Raw genomic sequence first — 20014 nt, 5'->3', positions numbered from 1 at the left:
TCAATTTTCGATACGATTTAAAATTTAATTCTATTATGTAACAATTTTATAACCTCCAACTTTTTAAAATCAAATCCCACTATTAGTATAATAATTTATGTTAATCTTTAAATTACGTAATTTTTATATAAAATAAATAAGTAATTATGTTTATTTATTTATATATTTATATATTTTATTTTTATTTTTACTATATCTTATCAAACACAGTCGCACTTGTATGGAATATAAAAAAAAAAATCATAAATTGTGTGAGATAATTTTCCAAAATAAATAGGTAAATATACTAAAACGCCCTTAAACTATTATATTTTGTTTAAATAAATCTTGTAATTAAATAAATTTTAATTTGTAATTTTTACCTATGAAAACTCTTGATTTTAATATTAAAGTAAAATATTTTGAAATTTTAAATTATTTTGTGTTTTATGCTGATTTGAATTTGATCGAATAATTTATTAAATAAAAATAAAATAATATTTTCTGAAAGTAAAACAAAATAATATTTTAAAATTTCTTAAAAGTGCTTATATATTACACTTAACCACTCTTTTAAATTTTATGTTATTGTTAAAATTGTGTAGAATTTCTATTGCATCTACAAGAAATTAAGATAAGAGCCGAAATTCAAAATAAATTTAGTTTAACACTAAAATCAAAGGCTTTTATGGGTAAAAATCATAGGATATGAATTTATTTAACTACAAAAATAATTTAAGGGTTTGTTTAGGCAAAGTATCTATACTATTATTTAAGATCTTGACTAAGTTGGTGTCATGAGTTAACCGAGCACTAACTCGGTTAAAAAGTTATCGAAATGCCCTTCCATAATTAAAACATTCAATTGCATTAGTAAAACTTTCAATTTACAATTTAGCTAAAGTTTTATTTTGATATTTTTGTACATTTTAATTTTATTATGCACACTTTATTACCTTCATCAATTGTATATATCTATATTATTTATAAAGCTCTTCACAAATTTGGCGTCTTCCATCAACCGAGTCCCAACTCAATTGGGAATTACCAAAAATATATTTCATTTGCAAAATAAGTTATATTATATGTTGGTATTTTAGACTTTTATATTTGTATAATTAATAAAAAATTGTCCGTAATGAGATTTGAACCAAAAATACTGTGCATATAAAATAACTTCATTTGCCATTTGATCTAAAGCAATTTTTAACTTTTATATTTGTTATATAAATTTCTATAAATTTGTGTATATCTATACTATTTATTAAGTGTTTTACCCTCCCGTAATTAAAATAAATTATATTATTTGAGGGTAATTTGATCTTTTTATTTAAACGAATGAATAAAAATAAATTTGGTGGGATTTGAACTTGGACTAATTGTGTTAGAAAAACCTTTAATTTACCACTCAATTAAAATTTTCTACTAATATTTTTATACATTTTAATTTTATTATCCACATTTTATTACTTTATATCAATCGTGTATATATATATATTAATGTATTTGATTGAGTTGGTGTCATAAGTTAACTCGACATCGACTCAAGATTGATGACAACACTATGATAAATAATTTTAATATATCTTTTTTTTCTTTCTATTTTGACTTCATAAATATTTTATGTGTTATTATTATTAATTAGTTTCAAACCATTTTCATAATTTATTGTATGTTATTTTTAAACGCACATTTATATTCTAAACTTGTGATTTCCACACGATACGCATGTGATGGGCTTTTAGTATTAATAATGTTGCTAATTGAATTGGTGTCATAAATTATCACATCACCAACTCAAGATTGATGATAAAATAATGATAAACCATTATATCCATTTAGTATTTTTAATCTTATATATTTTTATGCTTAAATTTCATTTTACTCACAATTTAATTTAATTTTTCATTTAAATATCATAAATTTGTGGTTTCCATAAATTCTAGTAGTAATTTAAAGTTTTTTTAAAAATATATTAGCCAAATAAATATGATAAATGAAAAGGAAAAAGAAAAAAAATAAAAGATAGAAAAGCAGATAATGAAGAATTAGCAAGTAAGGGTAGCAGCAAAATAGGAGATGCCAAATCAACACCAAGTATTTTTTAAGAGAAGTGGGCATCTTTTACTTAGCTATTCATCATTGAGCACATCTGCTACTATATCCAACAATCAGATTCCCCATTTCCCTATCACATAACATTACAACTTCAATAACCCATTAATGAAAAATTTATTAATTTTTTAAAAAAATATCTTTAAAAAAAAATCACTATCCATCCGAATAAATACTATTTATTTAGTATAATTGTTTAAGCTAATATTGTAGACTTTTAATATACCATTTATACGAAATTGGGGGAAAAAAACAGTGCATTAATTGTGACTTGGATTCAAAAATTCAATAGGTGATATGCATTAGAATTAAAAGTATCCAAATTGTTTATATCTTACTTTCCTTTTTTAATGTATATTATTATAATCAATTTTGATACACGCGGTGGAAGGCCTTTGTCCCAACTTAGATGCCAACATTCCATTGGCTTATCAACGTCAATCCAAAATTTTCTTTTTCACAACAAATGATTCTTTGTGGGTGGAAATGCTGGTAATTTCCATATTATTGATTGTCGCTAATTTTATATTGTTTAGATTAGTTTAAAATAAATGATATAATATAACATATTATTCATGAATCAACAAAAGCTAACTATTAGGTCTATTGAATTAACTTATTTTGGCTTTTATATTATATATGTCAAAAATTAAACCCACACAGTCCTTTACTCTTCTTAATGACAAATTATTTTATCAACCTTTTTCATCACATTAGTTATCGTCTTTTTCTAATTATTTAATGACATTTTATCAATTTTTTCCATGTCATTAATGAATAATTTTGATAATTCTTTTACTCGAACTCTTACCTTAAACCTTGAACTCGAACACCAAACCTGAACCTTAAACCAAACTCTAAACCTCAAATCACAAATCTTAAATCTTAAAACTCTAAATCTTAAACCTTAAACCCCGAACTCACACCCTTAGGATTCGGGGTTCGAGTTTGAGGTTCAAGGTTTGAGAATCGAGTTCAGGGTTCGGAGTTTGGGATTCAAAGTTTGGAACTTAGAGTTTAGATTTGGAGTTTGGGGTTCAAGATTAGGGCTTTGAGTTTCAAGGTTCAAGATAAAAAAAGTAACAAAAATATGTGACAATAACATGGAAAAAAGTAAGAAAATATCATTAAATAATTGAAAAGGGTTCATAAAAATAATTTCTCCTTAATTTAGAATTTGGACATTCTATTTTTATTTTTAAGAATTTTAGTTATTTTACTTTTAAATTTCAAAATTAAAGTCCAAGGGTTAACTCATAAAATAATTTCTCTTTAGTAATTTAGAATTTTGACCTCTATTTTTAATTTTAAGAAATTAGTTATTTTATTTTAAATTTCAAATTTTAATTATATTAAATTCATTAGTTTGACATACTATTCACTTAATAAATATGTAATAAAAAATTGATATTATATAATACTCACTTAAAAATCATAAAATAGTAAAATAATGTTAGTAATAAATTTAACTTTCAAAGAAAAATTTTAAACACAAGAGAGACACAAGGATAAAAATCCATTAATTTGCATTACACTAAATTTTCAGATTCAATTTTCATGCACACAAGCTTACTTTTTTCACTAGTTCTTACAAAATTAATAGATTATTATGATTTATAAATTTAATTAAATGATATGAGATAGGTTGTTTTAAAATCCCCTACGTATACAGACACAGGGACCCATAAAATAAATTGTACATATGTATATTATTGTACCAAGTACAGCATGGGGGAATCATTATGTAATGCCAGAAATGCAATTTGCTTTTATTACAAAAATACATATCCCAAACATTGTAAACATGGTCATGCTTATATATAATATCATACTGATATGGGTGGCAATATTGGTAACATCACCTGCAGCTTGCACAACATTGCTATTGCAAGGATCGGATACTAGTATTTGTTTAACATAGATTTATTTAATTTTTAATTTTTTTTATGTATTTAAAGAAATTTTGAAACCGTCTATATTCAAACAAAAAAGTATAAAACATAAATTTGAAGGGTCAAATTAACATTAGGCAATGACCATCCAAGGGAAAGCAGGAGTGATCACATCAAGAGGGGCCACATGCAATGCTCAGGATTGGGTTGCAGATTATTCTAATATCTCATCTGTATAAAGTAGAAATATTCTATGTTTACTCTTTATTTTTTTAGAAAAATATTTATATTTAACATTTATAGTTAATATATATTTAGATATAAATACAAAATTTAAATTTTTTAAATATATATTCATTTTAAATACATATTATATTCAATACTTACACTAATATCGGATTAAAGGATATTATTCCTCTACACGAGCTAGTGGGTTATATACATAGAAAAGAAAGCCACTTTATGCAAAAGATATGCACAGTACACACCTCATTCTTATCTCTCTCAATGCAACAGCTTAAAGCCTGCTTTTTCCTTCATCATTGAGGCTCATTACTACTGCACCCATTGATCCCTTCAATCATCTCATTTATGTACTCTCTTCCCCTTCTCTGCAACAACCACCTTAACTGCCACCTCTTCTCCTATCAAATGGCACCCAAAGCTATTTTTCTCCTTCTAGTCTTACTTAGTTTCATGTTTTGTTCTTCTCAAGTTATAACAGATGATCATCAGTTTAAGTTCTTCAACGCCATGAAAGCTTCTCTATCAGGAAAGGCCTTATCTGATTGGGACATGAGAGGGAATAGTTACTGCGATTTCACTGGAGTTACCTGCAATGATAAAGGGTACGTTGAACGCATTAACCTCTCAGCCTGGTCACTCTCCGGAGATTTTCCAGCCGACGTGTGCTCGTATCTGCCGGCTTTGCGGGTTCTTGATATCAGCCGCAACAATCTCCATGGGAACTTTCTCAACACTGTTGTCAACTGTTCTCTCTTGGAAGAGTTCAATATAAGTTCTGTTTCACTAAGGGCAACACTTCCTGATTTCTTCAGAATGACATCGTTACGTGTTCTTGATTTGTCATACAATTACTTTCGAGGCGATTTTCCCATGTCGATAACTAATCTTACCAATCTTGAAGAGCTCTACTTCAATGAAGTTGATGAAATGAACTTATGGCAACTTCCAGAGAACATCTCAAGGCTGACAAAACTCAGAGTTATGGTCTTAACGACATGCAGGTTGTATGGTCCGATCCCAAGATCGATAGGAAACATGACTTCACTTGTTGATCTTGAATTGAGTGGGAATTTCCTTTCAGGTCAGATTCCAAAGGAGCTTGGTTTGATTAAGAACTTGGAACAGCTTGAACTTTATTACAATCAGCACCTATCGGGGACAATACCTGAAGAACTGGGAAACCTGACAAAGCTCGGAGACTTGGACATGTCGGTCAACATGTTGACTGGATCCATTCCAGATTCTATATGTCGACTTCCTAACCTTCGAGTTCTTCAACTTTATAACAATAGTCTTACAGGAGAAATCCCTGGCGTTATTGCAGATTCCACAAAATTGACACTCCTTTCACTCTATGGAAATTTCCTTTCGGGGGAACTTCCTCAAAACATGGGGAAGACGTCACCATTGATTGTTCTTGACTTGTCTGAAAACAACTTTTCAGGTCCATTGCCAGCTGAGATTTGTCAAGGAGGTAAATTGCTGTATTTGCTTGTCTTAGCTAACAAGTTTTCTGGGAAGTTGCCTGAAAGTTATGCAAACTGTAAGTCTCTTATTCGGTTTCGAGTTAGTAATAATCATTTGGAGGGTTCAATACCAGAAGGAATTCTAGGCCTCCCTCATGCTTCAATCATTGACTTGGGTGACAATGATTTTACTGGCCCTTTTCCAAGTTCAATTGAAAATGCTAGGAACTTATCTGAACTGTTCTTGCAGAACAATAAGTTGTCTGGTTTTTTGCCTCCTGAAATCTCTAGAGCTATTAATCTGGTGAAGCTTGATCTCAGTAACAATCTCCTGTCTGGTTCAATACCTTCAGAGATTGGCAATTTGAGGAATCTCAATTTACTTATGTTGCAAGGTAACAAGTTTGGTTCCTCAATCCCCACTTCACTTTCTTTACTGAAATCACTCAATGTTCTTGATCTTTCAAACAATCGTTTGACTGGGAAAATCCCAGAGAGTCTCAGTGATTTGTTGCCAAATTCCATCAACTTTTCAAACAATCAACTTTCTGGACCAATCCCTCTTTCATTGATTAAAGGAGGGTTGGCTGAAAGCTTTTCAGGCAATCCAGGTCTTTGTGTTCCAGTCCATGTCCAAAATTTCCCCATATGTCCACAGATTTACAACCAAAAGAAGGTAAATTCAATGTGGGCAATCATAGTTGCAGCCATTATCATCACCATTGGAACTCTCCTGTTTCTTAAACGACGTTTAAGTAAACAGAGAGCTGTAATAGAACATGACGAGACCTTATCTTCATCATTCTTTTCATATGATATGAAGAGTTTCCATAGAATATGTTTTGACCAACATGAGATCTTTGGAGCAATGGTTGACAAGAACATTGTGGGGCATGGAGGATCTGGCATAGTTTACAGAATTGAACTGAAAAGTGGAGAGGTTGTTGCTGTGAAGAAACTATGGAGTAAGACGGCCAAAGATTCATTTTCAGAACATCAGATGGCATTTAACAAAGGAATGAAGACTGAAGTTGAGACACTTGGAAGCATAAGGCATAAGAACATAGTCAAACTATATAGTTACTTCTCAAGTTTTGATCGTAACCTGTTGGTTTATGAGTTTATGCCCAATGGGAACCTCTGGGATGCTCTTCACAAAGGATGGCTCTTTCTTGACTGGCCTACTAGACATCAGATTGCCCTTGGGGTGGCTCATGGCTTGGCTTATCTTCACCATGATTTGATGCCACCTATTATTCACAGAGATATCAAGTCAACAAATATCCTACTGGATGCTAATTATCAACCCAAAGTTGCAGATTTTGGAATAGCCAAGGTTTTGCAAGCAAGAGGGAAAGATTCTACCAATACTGTCATTGCAGGCACCTATGGTTACTTGGCACCTGGTAATATTCTGATTCAACTTCACTTCATTAAGATATTATAATTTACGTACGTTACAAACGCAGCTTTATATTTTTGTTTTTACTTTGAGTTTACATGTTGAGACCAATATATTTCATTTATTTTAAGTATTCAAATACATTAGTTATGTTTGATGTATATTTGCGGTTTAATACGAGGATATAATCCTCCAAGGGCCCTCAAAATCTATGAAAATCTTGGAGGTTCCTTGGAAGATGATATCCGATATCAAGTCTAAGAGTAACATAGGTTTCCATTTTAATGTCGCCAATATAGGGTGGATTCTGACTAATTTATCCAATAGAGATCCTAAACACACACACACATATATATATATATATATATATATATATATATATATATATAATTTATAGTTCACCTTACACTCGAATATGGATGTTCTTATTAAAATAGATGAATTATTATTTTTTAAATTTTCATGTATTTGAAGAGTTTTTAAAAAGTCATAACTACATATTTGATATGGAATCTAGTTTTTAGTTTACTCAAACTGATTGACTAAAATCTAAATGATGACTTTTGACAGAATATGCCTATTCAAATAAAGCAACAACAAAGTGTGATGTATATAGCTATGGAGTGGTGTTGATGGAACTAATAACTGGTAAAAAACCAGTAGAGTCAGATTTTGGAGAGAACAAGAACCTTGTTTACTGGGTTTCAACGAAACTGGACACAAAGGAAGGTGTAATGGAGGCCTTAGACAAGAGTTTGTCTACTTCATTTAAGGATGAAATGATTCAGGTTCTAAGGACCGCCATGCGTTGTACATGCAAGAACCCATCCCAACGTCCAACAATGAACGAGGTTGTTCAACTGTTGATCGAAGCTGACCCATGCAGATTAGGTTCTTGCAAGTTATCAACAAATAAGACCAAAGATGCATCAAATGTCACAAAAATAAAGAACCAACCAGATGTATGATCAAGATCAACGGTGTATGATGAAGTTCTTTTAGGTGAATTGACATAGGTTCTATATAACAGTAGGGTCTCCTAAAGTATTATTGAAAGACCAGTGATAAATGGTTCTACCTTTCTTTTTTTATTGTCTTTTTAGTTTTACTTTTAGCTCTTGTAAGAACCTAAGGAATTTAATCAGTATAACTGCTTTATGATAACGCATAGCATTAGCATCTGTATTAAATCATTGTATAGCTTTTGATAGCTTTGTTTTCCTCTTCTTTTTTTTTTGGCATGAGAGTTATCTAGAGAAAGGAACACTTCAAAAAAGGAAAGCACAGTGTGAAGGATACAGGACGATGTGATTTGTAAGAGGCTTTCTTTTTTACTTAGAAGTGGGTTCTGATTCTATTTATAAGTGTAATAGTAAATAATTCTGACTTAGATATGAGTATAAAATATATAAGTATGTGTTTCATAAATATATTCAAAATTTTTAAAGGTTTTCTTTATATCCCATGTTCATTTCTGAACAATACTGAATACTAATGTTAAATATTAATACTTCAAGCAAAATAAAACACTAAAGTAATATAGATGCAAATTATCCATCGAGAGAAAGTTGAATTCACTTATTGATTAAAAGCATCTTTGTCCCTACAATTAAGTAAGGGACAGACAAGAAAGCACAAGCCTATATATTGCTTTTTTCCTGTTTCAGATATTTCTTTTCAAGTTTTCATTATTCTGTTGAAGTAAATATAATGCATTGAGGTTCCCATGGTTGATTCACTGTAAATAGTGAGCCATGAAAATCCACTTACAGATTAAAGTACCCTTGGGTTATTAAAGCTATTTTGATGGAGAAACCTTCATTTATAAATATTCTTATATAACATTCAAATAAAATACGAGATAAGAAATAAATAATTAACAGTTTGAAAATCATTCCTAACTTTAATTAAATTTTTTTTGAAGTACTCCTATTTGATTTCTGTGTCTAACATATATCCCAACATAAACATGGAAATCATGTAAAGTGACATAAACTAAACACGCTAAAATCATCATGGAAGTAATACTATACAGTTATAGTTACTAGATCATGACCTAGACATCATTGAGTGTTATTTGCATCAATGAATGCCAAAATACGTGTGCATATACTTGGCAATTGAATTGTATTGTTGTCAACTTTGTGAGTGGTTTCAGGGACCCAAAGAAGAATAAGATTCATTGGAGAAAAAAAAATGTTTTCTTTTGAGCATGGTGGAGAGTCCATATAGAAAAGTTGAAAGCAATGATCAATGAAATTGTTTTTAAACAAAAAGACAAGGTATATGAAAGCAAGCTTGGCCATTTCAATCAAAAGAAAATAATAAAAAAGAAAAAGGAAAAAAAAAAAGAAAGCTTGAGGATGATATATGAAGCTGCTTTCCAAGAAAGATATGTCCTCTCCTTGAATGCAAATTAACAAACAGTAGGCATTCAAAACAGTGCACATATTCATTCAAATCAATCATCCTTTGAAGTCAAAACTACATGAATTCTTGTCACAAGTACGGTTTCTATAAGGGTTTTAGCACACAAAAAAAGGGGGGGAAAACACACCTAATGATGACACTTTCACTGAATCACATACCAGCAAGTAGGAGACAATGCCTGTTTTTCACAATGATGGATTGCTGATTTAGTTACCACTCTGTGTATGAAATGACAAATCAGAGGTAGTAAAATCGTAAGTGTGGGCTAAACAATAAGAGAAAAAAGGTCGACAATGATGGGAGCGACTGATTGAAACACACAAAAAATGGCACTAACTACGAAAAAGAAAACCTGACCTAGTACGTATCTGATATAGTGTAATGAGTGTGCCCCATGGTGTTAGAACCGGTGGCTCAACCCTGTTGAAGTGGTATTAACAGGGTTAGGCACTTTAATAATAAAGTTCACATTTGAATGCTTCGGTATCTGATCCAGGAAATTGGAACTGGGTGCGCTCACAAAAAAAAAAAAAAAAACACCGAGAAAAGACAAAGAAAATCTGGGTTACGGGGGAGACTTGGTTTTTTTTTTTTATGTTCGTAAATTTGATAACTTAATAATTCTTGTTATATAAATTTTGAGACAGTTTTACTTTAATTACCGTTAGAAGAGACTAAAAAAAAAAAAGATATTTGAGAAGATATTGACAAAATGATAGACTTAAAAATAAATTAAGAAGTAAAAATTTAGCTCTAAATTAAAATATGAAAGATTTTGAGCCCTTTGGAATAATTTAATCCAGTCTTTTTAAATTTAAAAAGGTATATAGACTAACATAAACAAACTTGATTGAACTATGATTAAGAAAATTTTATATGATATCCTAGTAATGCATCCATGGCAGTGGAACTGGGTGCAAAGAAAAGAAAATATGAGTTTTGATTAAAACTATGAAGAAAAATGAGTTAATTTGAAATATTTATAATTGCATATATTTTTGATTTTTAATGTATCTATAGGAGCAAATTCAATAACTAATTTTTTATTCTATAGGCCTATTAAAGGAATAGATGTTGTTCACGAGTTTTAAAGCTACTTCATACTCAAAATAAGGACCGAACCCTCGATCACTAATTGAAGTAAAAGAGACTTGACAACTCACCTAACTTTTGTGGTTATCTAAGTGTATACTTTAACATGTCATAATTGATGATAACATTTTTTCATTCAAAAATAAAGAAAAAGGGTTATTTAGATTTAAACTCGAGATTTGATGTAAAAGACTACTTAAGCAAAGTAAATGGTTGACAGTTGATAATAACTTAATGATTTTTATTATACATTTTTTAGATAATTTATGTGTTTATATTTTGTATTATTTTTTCATATGATGTTTTAATCTTTTATCTTAAGCCAAAATCAGAGGGGAGAGAAGTAAACAGCAGACAAGAGCCTTGGGTCGGACAAATCGAATGAGATTCATTTCATTGGGTGTTTTTGGAGTTTTACATAAGTTAAAGGCCAAACATAATTCATAAAATTGTGGCCCAAGCTTAAGTTCCAAACAAATTTAATAGTATTTTTTTAGACTTAAATGATAAATTTAGTCAGTAACGTTTACATATTTTGTCAAAATAGTTCTAATTGTATTTTTGAACATTTTTTTTGTCATCAACCTTTGTTCTTTTTTTTAATTTGTTTTTTTAAAATAGATTTAATGAATAAATTCAATGTTTCAAATTTTCTTTTCTTTCAAAAGGTTTCAATCTTTCATACGTTTGTTTCTTGAGAAGTTTTTTACCAAGTTAATTTTTTAGATAATTATGTTTATTTTCTTTTAATTAAGAGTTATTTTTTTAATTTAATGTATTATTTTTATTTTATTATTTTTCACATGTAATTATCTTATTGGATTATCTAAGTAATATATTATATCTCATTAAAAATATTTCACGTCATCCCCGTTAACATTTTTAACGGTATTTTCATTAAATCTGTTAGAAAAAGCAGATTGAAAAAAGAACAAAGGTTGATGGCCAAAAAAGACTCCAAAATACAATTAGAGCCATTTTGATAAAATATGTAAACGTTAGTGACTAAATTTATCATTAAGCCTTTTTTTAAAGAAAAAGCCCAATAAGGGCAAAAATCATATCAAACTACAAAATATCATCCACTAACAATCGATGGATGAAATCCGGATAATCTAAACCGAAATCCAAAGCATCATTCCCATCTATCAATCAATGTGCTAAACAATGGGTGACACGATTGGCTGACCTGTGAGCAAAAGAAAAACTAGCAACACCAAACGAATTACAAACAACTAGGGCCTCACTAACAATACGACCATAACAAGATAAATCTAAAGCCTCACTATAAAACTTATTAACAACAAAAGGGCAATCATATTTTAGAACGACTTTGGAAAAACTCTTCTCAAGGGCCTTCTTAGTAGCACAAAATAAAGATAGAGCTTCGGTCGAATGAGCATCAAAGGCCTCTACAATTGAGAAAGTAAGTTTGACGATCACCATTCCCTCATGGCCATGAACAACAACATCATAATAAGCAAAGCTCGTCTTCGCATTCCCTACTACATCAACATTAATTTTGACCTCATCTTCATAAGGCAAAGACCAACGAGCCACGATCGAACATCTAGGAACCAACAATGCATATAAGAGGTTGTGTGCCCAAAACTCATGATGAAAGGACTTAGCTCTCAACACCACATCTTGCAAGGAAACATCCTATCCCTAGATAATGATCATATTCCTAGCCTCCTACAGTTTCCAAAGGAGTACAAGAAAACTATTGAAGGCTTTCTTGTCCATCTTCCACATTGCCTCCTCTAGCTAGTTGATTGCACTATAAAAAGACAATCAGAGCAATTCATTATGAATACTATATGAAATTAGAGCATGCATGGCATCCTCCTTTGGAGCTTCATACCGAGGACACCTAGGATTTGCACATTGAGAGAAAATAGCACATCTCTTAGCGGTTGAGAGAATGCCATGGCCAAATCTCCACCCAAAAAGTCGAATCTTTAGAAGGGTTCTCACCTTCCGAAGTCCCCTCCAAAAAACCCTATGCGGACCCATCCTTAGGAATTGTAGAAGAAATCAATTATAACCCAAATTCATGGTATAAACATAGTTGGGTACATGCCCCATACTAAGATGTCCTCCTCATGTTTCTCCCCTACAGGGATTTATAATATTGGTTGCCTTTACATTGGTAAAACATAAATTTAATAATAAAAGATTTATTATTAAAAGATTTGTTTAACATAAATCGTAAAACATAAAATTTTTAATCATGTGGTAATGGTTTTGAATCTCATAATTCGTGTTTTAAATTTTATTAGCTTATACGTAAATATTCTTTCGGGGTTACAAAAATATATCAAACACCAAAATTTCAAAAATTTATTTAAAAATGGAATTTACTACTATTTATTGTTTTTATATAATTTTAAAATTTTAATTTTTTATAATTTTAAAACTACATTTAGAATTAACTTAGACAAGTGAATGTCAATGTTCATATGTCAAAATTCATCCTTAAATTTTTATTAATTTTATGAATTCTTAAATTTTTTGATGTGGTATGATAACGATCAATGATAGAAATCGTTAATCAAAAGTTTAATTAATATATTTGTATTTATTTGTTAGAATGAAAAAATATAAATACCGAAGTTATTAAAATTTATAAGCAACACAAATTTGATTATATCATTAAATTTAGTTATCAGTTTGTTAAAATATCAAAAAATAAATTTGCATCAAATATTTACATAACCGACCAAACATGCATCCATTTGGAAGAATCATATCAAATATTAGTAGCTATGAGCTACTAATAAAAGAGAAAGATGAAAAAGAGATTCAGTCATCCAAAATATTGCACTAATAATTATTCCAATCATGAGCCTAACATTGGGCTTAGTAAACGTCGTGATGTCATCGTTTGTTTTGTTTCTAGCTCCACCTTGCTTGAAACATTCGACTTTTTAGTGTTGTTTTGACCTGGTGACCCTCTTTTTGACAGGATTATTGATGTTTCATCAAACAGAACATCTCTACTGACAATGATCTTACTTGTTTTTGGGCATCATAATTTTATAGCCTTTTATCCTGCTAGCAAAACCTAGACAGATAAACTTCACGGCCCTTGGTTTAAGCTTTCCCTAACTGACTCGAGTATAAGCAGGACAATTGAATAGTTTAAGGTTAGAGTAATTAAGAGGATTACCAGACCAAATCTCTTTAGGAACTTTTCAATCCAATGTGTAAAGTGGAGACCAGTTCACCAAATAACTTGCTAGGTTAACTACTTTGGCCCAAAACTCCTTTTCTAAGTCTACGTTGGAAAGCATGCATCGAGCTTTCTCAAGTAAAGCTGCAGGGTACCAACAATGATGCGATGTCTTTCGATTCCTTCTCATTTTCAGAAATTATTAAACTCCGCTAAATAGAACTCGAGACCATTGTTTGTTTTTAACTGCTTTATGGACTTTTCAGTCTGCTTTTCTAGTAAGGTATTTCACTGCTTGAAGATCTCGAAAACTTCATTCTTGTGCTTCAAGAAATAAACCCAAACTTTCCTAAAGTGGTAATCGATAAAAGTTAGAAGATATCTGCTAGCTTCTTTGGAGACAACTAGAGCCGAACCACATAAATCAGAATGAATATAGTCAAGGGTCTCCTTTTTCTATGCACTGCCAAATTGAAGCTGACTTAAGTCTGCTTCCCATAAATGCAATGCTCGCAGAAATCTAATTTTCCAGCTCTGGTACCTTTGAGAAGACCTCTTTTGCTCAAAACAATCATACCTTTTTTTTCTCATATGACGAATCGTATATGCCATAACTAAGTTGATTTAGAATCCGTAAAGAGGTAATTTTTTCGTGTCGTCGCGACGTTAGGAGAGTCATCGTCGTGACATGGCAATGATTTTACCTTTGCTTTCGTAATTACTGCTAAACTAGACACCGTTGAACTTGGTAAAATGTATAGGCTGTCGACTTTCTGTCCTATCATCAAAACAAGAGCTCCATAAGCTACTTTTAAGCCATTTGACTTAATGACGATCTTACACCCATTTGAGTCTAGAATACCCAAAGAGAGGAAATTCTTTTTTAAATCAGGCACATGCCCAACATCTGATAATGTTTTGAATATCCTATCATGCATCCTAATCTGAATGGTATCAATGCTAGTTATTTTGTAGGGTGAGTTATTTCTCATAAATACAACTCCCCCTTTAATCGAACTGTATGTGGAGAACCGATCTCTGTTGAGACACATATGGTAGGAACAACCCGAATTCAAGATTTGCTCAGATGTGAACTTAGACCTTTTAGTCATTGACATTAGCAATAAATTATCACCTCTGTCCTCGGCTACATCAACTTTCTAGTTCCCTTTCTCATCCTCTTTGGTGGCCCTTTTATTTTTATTCTGCAGTTTATCTGCTTTGATGTGACCTATCTTTTTGCAATAGTCACATTGCTTGTCGCGATTTCTTGATTTCGATCTCGCCTTAGATCTTCTTTGACCTGAATCTTTAGACTGTTGTCTTCCTCTAACAACCAAAATTGAGGCTTGCCCGTCTGACTTGTTTTTTGAACCTAACTCATTGTCGAGTTTATTCTTGCTTAATAAGTTTCCCTTCACGTCCTCAAATGAGGTTTCTGTCTGCTACAAATCAAAGTTTCCTTGAATTTTTGTATAAATGAGGCAAAGAAAAAAGCAATGACATAGCTTGTTCTTTATCATCTATGTTGGCCTCGACATTATTCAAGCCATTAAGGAGAGTAACAAATTCATTGATATGAGCTCTAATAGACTTATCATCTGTTATGCGAAATGTGTATAATTGTTGTTTCAATACCAAGCGATTTGCAAGAGACTTTGTCACGTAAATGACTTCCAATTTCCTCCAAAAGGTTGCTGTCATTTTCTCTGTAAGTATCTCCTACAATATATTGTTCATAAGGCATAACTGAATTGTTGACACTGCCTTCTCATCAACACTACATGAAAATAAGGCTTTAGCGGCCGCAAAAATTGTAAAACACAGAGCAATGGGGCATTTTTGGTAAAACGCCGCTAAAAACAAAGCAATAGCGGCGTTTTAGTAAAAAACGCCGCTAAAAATAGAGCATTAGCGGCGCTTTTGGTAAATCACCGCTAAAGACCAGAGCATTAGCGGCGCTTTTGGTAAAACGCCGCTAAAGACCAGAGTATTAGTGGCGCTTTTGGTAAAACGCCGCTAAAAGTCATATAACCCCTAAACCCCCAAAAAATCATAAACACTAATATAAACCCTTAAAATAATAATTATTAAAATTTATGGTTATACAATATATTAAATATTTTCTTATATAATCGTAAAAGAGATAGTATTGAATTTAAAATATTAAATTAATTATCATTATAGTTTAAGGTTTATGGTTTAAGATATATGGGTTTAAGGTTTATGAGTTAACTCTGGTTTAAGATATATGATTTAGGGTTTAAGGTTTAAGAGTTAACTAGTATTTGAAGGTTTATGATGAATTATGGGTTTAGGGATTATGATTTAAGGTTTAGGGGTTAGGGTTAGAGTTTAAGGTGTAAGGGTTTGGGGTTAAGGGTTTAGTGTTTATGGGATAGGGGTTAAGAGGTTTAAAGTTTAGATAAGCAATAAAATTCCTTTTTAATTATCTTTGTCCCTTGTAATATATATATATATATATATTTAGGGTTTAAGGTGATGTTGGTCTACGATTTAGGGTTTATGATTTGGGGTTTAGGGTTTGAGGTGTGGGGTGCGGGGTTTATGATTTAATTTTTAGGGTTTGGGGATAAATATGGTGAACTACATAACTTGTGTATCTTGGATTTTTTTATAATATAAATCTAAATAAGATAAATATAAATTATTATTTTAAAAAATAAATATATCAAGATAGGTTAAATCCCAAAAGCATACATGAACAACGGTTTAGTGTGCAATTGTATACATGAACTTTAATTTGATCCAGTTATTGTAAATTATTAACACAATTATTGATATAACATCATTTTATATTTAGGGTTAAGGATTTAGGCTTTATAATTTAGAGCACCTTAGAGTTTAGTGTTTATGGGACTGGGGTTAAAGGTTTAGGGTTATGATTAAGTAGTATTTTTAATTTATATATTAAACGATTTCTTATATAATTGTAAAAGAGATAATATTAATTTGAATATTATATTAAAATTATAATTACAGTTTAAATTATTTAAGAGATAATAGATAAACTTTATATAAATGAAATGGTTTAAGATTTAATCTAAAAATATTTTGATATATTAAAATAATTCAATTCAAATTAATTCCTCTATACTTAATTTATTTAAGTGAAATTTAAACTTAAAATTGTCATAGAATATAACAAATAAAAATGAAATATAAAAACTAAGAGATTAGTGGCGTTTATTTAAAAAACGTCGCAAAAAAATAGCAATTTAACGAAAACGGCGTCGTTTTAATTGGATTTTAGGGAGTATCGCGTTTTTTAAAAGCATACAAAAAGCAAAAAAAAAGTATAACGTAAACGGCATCGTTTTATATGAAGATTTAGGGGATTAGCGGCATTTTTTTTAAAAACGACGCAAAAAACATAGTACTTTAAATTAAACTTCGTCGTTTTCATATCTACTCTAGATTAATATGGGTTTGAATCATAGTTGTATTAATTTAAAAAAAAGGCAAATTATGCTATTATCCCATGTACTATATGTAAAATGTGTATTTAGTCCTTATATTTTAATTTGATTAGTTTTAATCCCTGTATTTTTCAAATCCATCAATTTTATCGTTTGTACTTTTCAAAATTTAAAATTTTAGTCATGGTGACTCAAATGATAGCAATTATATATATTTGGTTAAATTATGCTATTAGTCTTGGTATTGTGCATAAAGTTGTAGGTTGAGTTCATGTTATCCAATTAGATTATTATTGGTCCCTATATATACTTTTCGAATTTTAAAATATTAATTTTGACACAAATGACAACCGTTAAATCCAGAATCGGCTTTTTGTGAGTAATATGTTTGTTACATTAGATTTTAGAAATAGCAAAACTTAATGAATTTAATAGCTACCATTTAATTAATACTATAATTTTAAAATTTGAAAATTAAAATGACTAAAAATAACAAAATGAAAGTAAAATGACTAAATCCATAACTTACATATAATTCAACAACTAATAGAAAAAATATAATTAAAATATTTAACTTGTTTATATTTAAAAATTAATAAATATCAAATGAAAATAACATGTATATATTTATAAAAAAATTAAAACAATATCATTAGGTTTAAATAAATTTACTTTAAGTATTTATAAAGATTTAAGGATTTAAGTAAAATTAAATTGGAGATTTACAAAAATTAAAATAGTAAACGGCATCGTTTTAAAATAGCAAAAAAACATAATTGTTTACCTTGAACGGTGTCGTTTTCCTTGAAATGTTTGCTTCTTTCTCATGCCCGACACCCATTCCCCCCAACCCAAAACAGATTTCCCCAATTCTCTAATTTCTTCTAATCCCTAAATTTCCCCCAAAAGAATCAGCAGACACGGTTAAGATTCATTGTCGAGCTAACATACATCTGACTTGAATCGTTTTTCTGTTTTGGAGGTTACTCGTTTGCTTCATCGGAGTGTAAAATATCAGGTAAGTTGTTCTTTTATTTGAGAACAATTTATTTCTTCTTTGTTTAACCTATGGGTTTTGGAGGAATTTCAATCATTTTCATATACTTTCAACATTAGCAAGCAAGGGTATGCATATAAATCTCCTTTTTTGCAAACTCCATTGAAGTTTCTTATCCTCTTTTTTGGGGTAAATATTTATATCTTCCAGTTAAATTGAAGTTTCCAATTCTTTTCAAAGGTGCGTATACCACTGAATTAGTTCGTTCAAAGCTAGCAAGGTTGCAATAGCTATACAATGTAAACTGTATTTCTGTTAAAGGCGCTTGCGTGTTGAAAGCGGTCAATTGTTCACTTTCATGTCTGGCTGTTGAAAGCATGAAGTAGATAAATCGAGAGATTTATCTTCATACTGGTACGTCTGGGTTTTTCATATGCTATCATTTGTTGGTTTATAACTATCTAACTATTTTTCATTGAGATGTTTGACATAAATGAGAACCAAAACTATTAAGATATTCTCAAAGTAAAAATAGGGGTAAAGCAAGGGACGGGAAGGAACACTTGCTTCTTTTGATGTCTGGTTTTATTAAGATATTTTGCGGATGATACATTACAGTGTCAGTTTGAGATGCAGATTGACTAATTCGAGTATCTGTTTTGAAAATCCAAGTTAGGTTATTAGGATTTTATTAATATGTTTGGTGATTAAATGTATACTAAATGTAATAATCATATGACAAAGTATGTAAATCAAATGAAACTGAGCCTTAGGGGCTGAAGTGGATTCAAACAAGTCGAAGGACCCTAGAATGAATGAATTAATTGACATTATAAATGGTAACTTGGAAATATGATTGATAATAGAAAGTTTTGATATCGATATGTTTGAAATGTTATGTTAAAGGAATTGAAAACAAGCCTTAGGGGCCAATTGTGGATTAACGAGTCTAGGACTCGGAAATGTTATGCAATAAATTGTAAAAAGGAGATTTATATACACTCAAGGGTAAAATATTAGTATCTAATTGCAGCTTTTTGGCATATCCTTTTAAGTCGATAACAGCTAGTTGCTACTATGTTTGGAATAAGCTACTTTAAACTTCCACAAGCTTTATGCAATAAATTGTAAAAAGGAGATTTATATGCACTCAAGGGTAAAATATTGGTATCTAATTGCAGCTTTTTGGCATATCCTTTTAAGTCGATAACAGCTAGTTGCTGCTATGTTTGGAATAAGCTACTTTAAACTTTCACAAGCTTATGATTAAGGGTATGTCTTTTGAGTTTTGATTTTTCATTTTTTTTATCATTCCTAGTGATGATATACTACAGATTCTGTTATTACAATGCCTTCAAAGGGGATGATTTGATTGATAGAAATCTCATTACTTGTTATTATTGGTTTCCCACTCCAACTAAAAGCACTCTCTCAAGTATATGCATATATTATGGATTACCACATATATAGTTTTTACTTTCCTACAAGATTGAAATTAAAAAAAAAATTTACTTTGAAAAGTTATAAAAGAAAGTTTTTTTTTAAGTCTTTCTAAAATCATTGTTATATGCCTCCTTCATTTTCATTGTTAGTGTTTGCACCATCGAAAGCTTTCCTTTTATTTCCTTCTCAATACCTCGAAAATATTGATGGCTTAAGCTAATGTATTTAACTTCAAACACTTACCAGATTGCTAGAGTTCAAGATGCTTTGTTGACTGCTTGCAAGCTTGCTAATGTTTTCCCATTTGTGTCAGCTTATGTCATTTTGTTGCTTCACA

The 20014-nt window shown here is 30.4% G+C and overlaps 1 protein-coding gene across 1 annotated transcript; it reads left to right on the top strand.

Moving 5' to 3' along the window:
• Positions 1–4363: 4363 nt before the first annotated feature.
• Positions 4364–8558, top strand: LOC108452691 (receptor protein-tyrosine kinase CEPR1-like). The gene is made up of 2 exons (XM_017750489.2): positions 4364–7104; positions 7671–8558. The coding sequence occupies exons 1-2, from the start codon at positions 4578–4580 to the stop codon at positions 8066–8068; spliced, it is 2925 nt and encodes a 974-aa protein (XP_017605978.1). The 5' UTR covers positions 4364–4577; the 3' UTR covers positions 8069–8558.
• Positions 8559–20014: the final 11456 nt, after the last annotated feature.

This window comes from Gossypium arboreum, chromosome 5 (assembly GCF_025698485.1).
Source record: "Gossypium arboreum isolate Shixiya-1 chromosome 5, ASM2569848v2, whole genome shotgun sequence".
Classification (NCBI taxonomy): Eukaryota; Viridiplantae; Streptophyta; class Magnoliopsida; order Malvales; family Malvaceae; genus Gossypium; species Gossypium arboreum.
This window is presented reverse-complemented; position numbering and strand designations above follow the sequence as displayed.

Coding starts and splice junctions, on each gene's coding strand:
- LOC108452691 (XM_017750489.2), top strand. CDS start 4,578: ATGTACTCTCTTCCCCTTCTCTGCAACAACCACCTTAACTGCCACCTC. Junction 7,105..7,670: donor CTATGGTTACTTGGCACCTG/GTAATATTCTGA, acceptor GACTTTTGACAG/AATATGCCTATTCAAATAAA.